The sequence below is a fragment of the Monodelphis domestica genome, chromosome 1, assembly GCF_027887165.1.
Source record: "Monodelphis domestica isolate mMonDom1 chromosome 1, mMonDom1.pri, whole genome shotgun sequence".
NCBI classification, from domain to species: Eukaryota; Metazoa; Chordata; class Mammalia; order Didelphimorphia; family Didelphidae; genus Monodelphis; species Monodelphis domestica.
Window position 1 is genome coordinate 275,507,307 of NC_077227.1, and position 9,564 is coordinate 275,516,870.

At 43.6% G+C, this 9,564-nt stretch overlaps 1 protein-coding gene across 1 annotated transcript; it reads right to left on the reverse strand.

Annotated features, from left to right (window-relative positions):
• Nucleotides 1–1,459: 1,459 nt before the first annotated feature.
• On the reverse strand, nucleotides 1,460–8,310 carry GPX2 (glutathione peroxidase 2). Its single transcript, XM_007473041.3, has 3 exons — nucleotides 6,698–8,310; nucleotides 4,467–4,747; nucleotides 1,460–2,148 (listed from the first exon to the last, which is right to left on the reverse strand). The coding sequence occupies exons 2-3, from the start codon at nucleotides 4,686–4,688 to the stop codon at nucleotides 1,798–1,800; spliced, it is 573 nt and encodes a 190-aa protein (XP_007473103.2). The 5' UTR covers nucleotides 4,689–4,747; nucleotides 6,698–8,310; the 3' UTR covers nucleotides 1,460–1,797.
• Nucleotides 8,311–9,564: the final 1,254 nt, after the last annotated feature.

A 9,564-nucleotide genomic window follows, 5' to 3' on the forward strand; every position in this document is an offset into this window, starting at 1 on the left:
GGAACTTAGATCTTATCATGGGTCTCTCTTGTAGATGGGCAGATGAGACTGGTTCTAGGCCAACAAACATTTATTAAGCGCTTACTACTTGCACAACGCTACTAGTCTCAGAAGATACAGAGACAAAAGAGGTATAGGAGAAGAGCTAGATACTACTACATGTAAACAGATAAGTATGATACAGGATACATGACTATTTGAGGAGGCTGGAAAAAGCACCAGCAATCAGGAGGATCATATCTCAAGGAGGGTAATGTTCTTGAAGCTGAGGGTTTTCAAGCTCTAGGCATAATCTTTGGGCTTCATTTTCCCACCCCATAAGGCTGAGGTGGGTGTTTACTTCCTCAGCTTTACTTACTCCAGATCAATTATCACTGATGGAAGTAACTAATATTTATATACCCTGCATCAAAGCATTTTACAAATGTTTCCTTTAATCTTCACATTAAAAGGGTAAAAATAGTACTATTACTAGCCCCATACTACTAGAAAATGTAGAAGGCATGGACTTGACTTTATAACACAGAAGTCTAAGTTATTATGTCCATTCAAATGGTGATAACTACACTGGGAAAGATATCGACTTCCCAATTAGGAAAGAATGAAAATGTAGTTTGCCAGAAACTAACTTGGTAAAAAAAGGGAATTAGTACATTAAAAGTGAGTAATCAATAGAGAGAAAAACAAAATGGTGCCTTGTAGCATCGAACTCTAACCATCTAGCCCACAGTGTAATGGGGCTGTGACTTTGATGCTGTGTGGAATTTCCCAAATGAGACTTAAAGAGGAGTCTGACTTGCTCTAGCTCATAGGATAAACCATTTAGTTGGCAAGCCTTATACAGATGATCCTAATCATGGGAACCTCCCTCTTCCACCCTAATGGAAGAAATGATGGCGTAGTCATTCAAACTGAAAACTAGTAGGTCATTCAAACTTAAAACTACTAGATTATCATGAGTTTGAGGCTGGAATGTGAATTTAGTATTCTAAGGAGAAGCCTGGCAAAGAGACAGCCACCAGCTTTTCTCTCAGGCGATTAAGAGGATAAAAGGCTTTTTGTTTTCTCAGACACCTTGTCCTCCCTGCTACTTTAAAAAAAATTAGTAATAGTTAACTTGAATTACTTCCTAGGTATGTCTCTGGAGATTAAGAGTAGCTAATTGTTACTATAAAGATGTGTTCCTGACTATATAGCTCTGGTGACCTTGGCCTAGTGACTCAAAGGTATCTTCTCTTTGTCCCTTTGTTTCCTCCTTCCCAGTTCTGAGGAAGAGTTGTAAAGTGATTAAGCTGTTGGCATTCCTCCAGTATCAAATCAAACCCATAACCAGTGCTCACCTCTTAAACCAGAGGGTTGTACTTCAAGGAAAAGTCCTTATCAGGACCACTAGGTTTTCTACCTTACTTGCAATTTCCCTATGGCTTTTCCTTGCTATTAAGGAAAAAGACAGGAAATCAACATTTTTCACACCTGACCTTTATTGGATTCACAAAGGCTAGAATTAAGCTCTTCACGACTCTCAAGCATCTCATTCCCCCTCAAGGGTTTAAGAAGATGCTATCATCCTGTGAAGAGCCAACCCAGATTTTGGAGTCCTGACTCACATCAGCACCAGGAGTGTTGGGGAGTCATAAGGGGACAGGTGGATAAGAAAAGAATGTTCAATGAATGGTATTGATCTTGGGCATCTCCTGAGTCTAGCAGATCTTGGGTAGGTTGCACTAGACCCTGGAAAAAAAGGAACTCCTAAGACCGGAATAACTGGGACCTGGGGGTGCCTACTGGAAAGCTCATCTATATGGCAACTTTGAGGAGACGTTTGATGTCGGGTTCGATATTGATGGTTTGGAAAGATCGGCTATATCGGCGAAAGGGTTCACCCTCTGGGCCCACGAGGAACTTCTCAAAGTTCCAGGCGATATCTGAGCGCCGCACAGGACTCCATATGATGTGCTTGGGGTCTGTCATGAGGGAGAATGGGTCATCATCAGGGTAGGGGAGTTTATCCTTCAGGTAGGCAAAGACAGGATGCTCATTTTGTCCATTCACCTCACACTTCTGGACAAGGACAAAGTTGGGCTGGAAGCCAGCCCCAGGACGGACATACTTGAGACTGTTCAGGATCTCTTCATTCTGACAATTTTCCTAGGGGAAGGAAAAAGAAAAAGGTGGAAATGGAAAGTAGGAATGGAGGAAATAGACCATGTCAACATTTCAAATCTTGTTCTCACCAACCATATTCTCTCTTCTCCTTTGACCTCCCTTCCTTCTCTCGTCTTTGCCCCTCCCTTTGTATTTTCATCCTCCCTATCTTCTCCCTTCTTCCTACCTTTAATTTGGGATTTTTGCCTCACATTATACTTCCTCTTGGCTCCCTGTCTGTCTTATGCCTTTCCTTAAATCCATTTTTTTTTTTAATCGTTTGAACTTTTACAATTTCTGCCTTGATTGACCCTTCACGGAATGAGGCAACTCTTTAGCTATTCCTGGGTGTATAGCCTACCCTGAGCAGCTGCTGGGACTTTATGCTGAAGAGAAAGAGGGGAGAAGAGGGAAAGGAGGGCTCAGATCAGTCTGTGACTCAGGAACTACTCAAAAGATCTTGATACTGCCTTCCCCATCCCCTCCTACTACTGTGGCCTTTCATTTGTAATCATTGAATGTAGGCTCTTCCTGTACCCCAATAATCTCCACATGCTGACAGGAAAAGGATTTTCAAGAAATGGGATTTCTAGTTTCTTGCTCCAATCTTCTGACCTAAAACTGAACTGAGAAGAGAAAACTCTGATGGAGGAAAATCTTACTTGAAAGGACTTTTCTCATGTCTTACTCTCAACAAACTAACAGCAGGTCAAAGGGAATGAATGAGTCACCTCTAAATTGATTCATTTATTTCCCACAAGAGATGGGATAGAGGTGGGTGGGTGGGGGGGAACAGCTGGGTAGCTCAGTGGATTGAGAGCCAGACCTAGGTTCAAATCTGGCCTCAGACACTCCCTAGCTGTGTGACCCTTGGCAAGTCACTTAACCCCCATTGCCTAGCCCTTACTACTCTTCTGCCTTGGAACCAATTGATTCCAAGATGGAAGGTAAGGGTTTAAAAGAGAGAGAGAGAGAGATAGGATGGGTTAAATGGAACAGAAGGTGCTAAATGTGTGTTGGGTGGAGAGAGAAAATAGGAAATGAAATAATAGGGATATTGTATGACCTTTCTGATTAAATGTTGGCTCTGTCCCCGGCTTTAGAGAATAGCAGCCAGCTAGGTAGGGTTCATCACCCCTGAGTTTAGCTGCAGATGTATCTTGGCATGCCTATGCCCTCACAGACATCATCCTCCCTCCTCAGCCAATTTTATGAAACCCTGAGTCAATGATGCTATGGAACCTTAGGATGTATTCTTCCCATCAAAACATAAACATCTTGTTTCTCCTTCCCATTAGCCTAGGAGCCAAGCTACTAGAAAAAGCCCTTCTCTCTGCCCCACTAGAGCCAATTAGTAAGCCAGATCAGAACCATATCCCCATCATTTATCCCAAGTTAATTATCAGGAGACCTCTTATCTCTTATGTTAATGTCTAATTAATTGCTAACTGGTCATGGGCTCCTTCTAGCTGCTCACTCCAGAGAAATGATGGAGAGGCACTGAAGGAAGCAGCAGCATTTAGCTCTGGCTTATTCCTACTGCAGTGGTCAGTCTGAAGAGGAAAGCTACAGTTGTTAACATGGCATTGATGTTGGCTGTTGGCCTGAGCCAATCCTCTTGGACTTGCCCCCCTGGCTTCCCTGCCTTTACATCACTACATCTGGAATTGCTGAAGACCTTGGCGGCTCTCCGTCTGAGAAACAAGCATAAAAAGACTAGAAACTCTTCAAGGACAGCCAGAACCCTGAGGCCAGATCTCCAGCTGGCTCACTTGCAAACAGAGACCTAGAATGCAATGGTCCTTAGATGAGTTTGTACACTACCCACTGTAGACTTGGCCACTGACAAGCATTCAGAATGAATGATAGTAACTGGCTTTTGGATAGTACTTGATAGTTTTCAAACTGAGTTCACAGACATTATCATAAAAACTCCGGTGTTATTGTTATTATTTCCCGTTTTCTAGATGAAGAAATGGAGGCTCAAAAAGCTTGTGACCGCGTTCAATGTCACACAGCTAGATAAAGGTAAATCTAACGTAAAATTCCAGAAACCGATCAGTCCCATTCCGTTTTCTTCCCATCTTCAGTCATCCATTGAGTAGTCATTGAAGGCATAGCCAATGACTCCCTAAACTTGCCTTTGTGGTACGCTCACCCAGATACCCAGACGCGTGCCTCGCCAGTCACTAATTCATCTCAATCCTCCCGCCCCAAGCTGCCTGACCCCCTCCCCAGCCACCCCCATATCATCTCCCTGGAGAAAGCGAGCAGGAGGCGAGTCCCGCTTCGTGGGCGGCATCCTGCCAGGTAGCCCTCACCTGATGCCCAAACTGGTTGCAGGGGAAGCCGAGTATCACCAGGCGCCTCGGGAAGCGGCACTGCAACTCATTGAGCTGCGTGTAGTCCCGGGTGGTCGTGCCTCAGAGGGATGCCACATTCTCGATAAGCACTGCCCGACCCCGGAAAGTGTTGAAATCAATCCTCTCCCCTTCCAGGCTGGTAGCACTGAGGTCATAGAAAGATTTGGCGATGTGAGCCATGGTGAGCGAGCAGAATGGCTCCGGGGTGGGTGTGGAGCCTACTTAAGGGCCTGGGGAGGCTTGGGAGGAAAGAAAGGCAGGAGAGGAGGAGGAGCAAGAAAAAAGGGAGAGTCGGTCGGTTTGAGGTTCCGAATGTTCTCAGAATGACTTAGCACAAATAATCTTATACCTGTAGGAGTAATCTGAGTAAGTGCCAGCTATTTATAGCCTCTAAACAAAGCACCTGCCCCACCCCGCCCTGCTTGGCAACCTGGCCTGGGTGGATTTGTTATCTCTCGGTCTACGTGAATAATTCAGGTTCTGCCCTGCCTTGGGAAACCAGAGCCCCTGAGGTCGAATGGGGAAGAAGGAGGGATGAAAGGGAGGGCACTGCAGAAGCGCTGGCTCCTACCTGTCTTAGCCGGGCACCACGATTTCCAAGGACATTCATGGAGAGCCCATCACAGCGTAGTGATATTCACCAGAAACCTGCTTTACTGCCAAGATCAGCTATTACCACTGAATTGGTACTCCCTTAGCCAATGCAAAATGAGACCATTTTATAACCGAGAATTTCTGAGGCTCCAAAGTTCACAAATCTACGGGCTTTGTCCATTCATATCTAGATCACTGAGCCTTTCTAGTTTGGTTATTCACCAGACCTAATGTACAGCTGTCAGAGCCTTTAGGAATCAAGGGGGCTCTGTGTGGTATTAGATGTTGGACTTAGACTTTAGAAGGAAAGGAAATAAGTATTTATTAACCACTTTACAAATATTATCTCATTTGATACTCATGCCAATCCTGGGATGCAGCCATTATTATTATCTTCACTGTTGAGGAAACTGATACAAAAAGAGGTTAAGTGACTTGCCCAAGGTCATTCAGCTTGCCAGGTGTCTGAGGCTGGAATAGAACTTAGATCTTTTTAGCTCCACACTCTATCTACTAAGCTACTCTATCACTTTTTTTAAAATTTAAAACCCTTACCTTCCATCTTGGAATCAGTACTGTGTATTGGTTCCAAGGCAGAAGAGTGGTAAGGGCTAGGCAATGGGGGTCAAGTGACTTGCCCAGGGTCACACAGCTGGGAAGTGTCTGAGGCCAGATTTGAACATAGGACCTCCCATCTCTAGGCCTGGCTCTCAATCCACTGAGCTATCCAGCTGCCCCCTTCTCTGTCACTTTTAAGTGGAAAAGCAGTATAACTTCCAATGTCAAATATTCTACCCCATGGTCCTTATAAATCATCAAAATATCCTATAAGTTCCAAAATGTCCTCAAATTGTTCTTGAATAAATCAAAGCATACAATAAAATATGCAAGGATACTCCCCTTCACAAAGTTAATTGATTCCATGAAAATGGATGTTAGGAGAAATGGCATTAAATTGGTTGTATGCCCTTGAGCAAAGCACAGAGAGGTGAACTCTCTTGGAAAGTTTCCTCAGCTGTAAAATTAAACCTCTAATACATGGTAGCTGTGTAATCATGGGCAAATCACTTAACCTCCAGTACCCTTTTTCTCTTCCTTTAAAGAAAAAAATTCAAATTTTATTGAGAGTTCACTAGCTCCAAGTTAGCCTGGAAACAAACAGCTCAGTCCTTGAATAGTCCCATTAATTCTTCCCTCTTCACTATGATATGTAAGCAGCCATGGCCAAATTTGGAAGTGGTATCAATGCACTTCAAGTCAAATCTCTAGGGCATGCATCCCCCACTTTATTTCCTTCATGAGATTTTTATTGTATGTATAATATGTGTCTTGTATCACAACATGAGCAATACACTAATATGTATTGCATGAAAGTACCAGTATATCTCTGGTAGGGAGGGCTTGTTGTGCCCTCCTAGGGCAGCTCTCCAACTTCTGACCCTCACCTGACACCCAGCTCTCACTTGTGGCTCCCAGTAGCTGCTAGCATGCGGCAGCGGCCACACCCCGGGCAACGGCTACAACAGGCCCGCTAAACCTTGTGAGGGTAGCCATCGGGTCGTCGTGGACCCCTGGTGAACCAGGGCTTTGCTCACCCAGGATGTGAAGACTGCTTCGGCTGAACAGGCAGAAGAAACCAACAAGAAGGTTCAACGGCTGAGATGGCGATGCAGCAAAGCACTGTGGAGTGCTTAGGGCGTGTTGGAGCACAAAGGACAACACGGCCATCCAGTGCAGCTGAGGAATTCTCCAGGTGTAACGACTTTTTGTGCCACTGGACCCAGGCTTCCAACACCGAGAGAGTGGGACTGTCTCTGTGCATCGACTTTTCCACTTAAATCTTCAAGCACAAGTGTCTTTGTGCACAAAAACGCACAAAGACAACTGTCTTCCTCAGTTCGAGAGACAACCAACAACAACCAGTATAACCTTTATCAGACTATTTACCACCTCAGGGAGGCAGAGGAAGGGAGGGAGAAAATCTGAATCATTTAATGTCAGGAAAAAAGTTGTCAAAAATTATTTCTATATGTAACTAAAAAAAAAATGAACATCTCTAGGGCATGACATTTTTTCTGTATTAGCAGGAATTTCTATTAGATGAGAACAAACTTCTTGACCCCAGGCCTTTCAGCATGATAAAGTCTCTTTATCATAGTGAACAAATTTTCCCAGAGAATCAATGCTCTTATCAGAAAGAATAGATTTGGTAGGTGCCTTATTATTTTTTTTAATCGGTTTACCATCCCCAATATTAGCCTTGGCCAATCCTGTAGATCTTGTTGATGTCAGTGTGGTAAAGATACTTCTGACCAACACAGTCCACAAAGGATACCACATAGGCAGGTACCAAACTCCAAATCCAAGCCATTTTTTGCAGGACTGGGTGGGTTTAATGGAGCAGTCTCTTGGTGTGCCAGCAGCTGGTGATGACTTTGTTACCCTTGTGCTTGGTCACCCCGGTGACATCAATCATTTCATCCTGCCCAAAAAAAATACTTGTACTTGATGCTTCGGTTTCTCTGCCATGTTGTCAACCATTTACCTGGATTTTCATTAAGTAAGAATTCTTCCTTGAGGGGGAGGAGGCACCTCTGAGTACAGGGAATAACTTGGCAACCTGAAGTTTTTGTCTAGCTGTTTCTTGCTATCAATATGCTAACATTTAAAAAAAAAATCCGTCTTAGAATCGATAGAAGTATCTATTCAAAGGCAGAAGAGTAGTAAGAACTAGGCAATTGGGGTTAAGTGACTTTCCCAGGGTCACACAGCTAGAAGGTATGAAACCAGATTTGAATCCAAGTCCATCTTGCTGCCCCTGTCCTGCCATTTCTTACAGTATCTGGTGAAGAATTTGTGCTAATTCTTGTACATCCACCACTTCCAAACTAATCACTGCTAGGAAGAATGGTTTTGAATGTATGGAGACTCTAAAGTGCATCTGTAGCCCATGATGCCTATGAAGATCATGGTGGAGCATTTCCACAATAGTGTCTGTCTTGCCCACTTATTTCTTCTTCACCTTAGAGCCAAACCTGGCCACTTCCAGAACAGTGTGTTTTGTATTATTTTTACAAGAAGAGAAGTCTGTGAACTAGTGGGGTTTGGAGGAGTTATTTTGGGGGAAATTCTTCACAATTCCCTGTTGTCTTCTGCATGATTTCCAAGGCAGGAAGCCTAGAGATCCACACCTTGTAGTGAAGAACTTCTGGAAAGACATATTACTACTGTCACCAAAGTGAATTATATGTCTTAAAAAAAATTAAAACCTTATCTTCTCTCTTACAATTGATACTAAATATCTATTCCAAAGCACAAGAGGGGTAAGGGCTAGACAATAGAGGTTAAGTGACTTGCTCAGGGTCACACAGCTAGGAAGTGTCTGAGGGCAGATTAGAATCCAGAACTTCCTGTCTCAAAGCCTATCACTCTCCTTACTCTGCTACCTAGCTGCCTTTCATATTTATGCCTTGTATATGAATCATTGTCTGAATGTTGTCTCTCCTGCTAGACTGTGAATTCCTTGAGAGCAAGGACTGGGTTTTGTGTTAGGTTTTTTGTCTTTCTTCACATAGTAGGAGCTTAATAAATGTCAGGTGATTTGACTGGACATGTATGTACAAGAGATGCCTTCCAGTATGTATTCAGAAGCCTTCTACCCTAAACAGATCAAACAGGTTTAAGTGGACAGGAAAGAAAGAAACTCTCATTGACAGTGTTATCAATTCTAGCCTGTGGGCTGATATAAAATATTACTTGAGATAAAAAATGATAGGAGTATCTGTAGCTCTAGAGCCCTCATCTTCACATCTGGGAAATTTGCTAGCTTAATTTGAGCTAGGTGTGAGCCTCTGGCTGGTACATAGGCACTCAGCTTTCTTTAGATACCTAGTTTATTTAACAGAAGAAAATGAAAAACAAGTAGCCTGTGTTCCTATCGGGACCCTTTGTCTGATCTTCTATCAGATTCTTCTCATAGATTGTGGAAAGAGAAGAAGGGGATTGATGCTGGTGCCTAGGATACGACTCTAGGTTATGGACTGGAACAGTGAAGTTAAGGGGAAAATCAGAGGGAATTTTCAGGGTCAGATCAGTTTTCTGACCTCACCATTTACTGAGGATTGTGGAAGCAGTCCCAGCCTACCACCTGGTCTAGACTTACCTCTCCATTATGTTCACATTCTTGTCCTTGACTGGCTGCTGTGAATCCCCAGTCTGACCTCGGCTTCTCCATAGCTTCACAGTGACAGCCATCAGTGGCCATCACCCACCTGCTTTCTGTAGGTTTTCATTGTAAAAGCAAACCAGCAAAAAAGTAGGCAGCATCTCTTTGGAGTCCTTATCCCCAAAGCAGCAGCAGACCCAAAGTCAAAGAAAAGAAACTAGAGGAATTCTAGGATACTGTATAATGGGACTTGGCCATTGCCCAAGTCCCACAACTTCCTTCTTTTTGCACCAATCT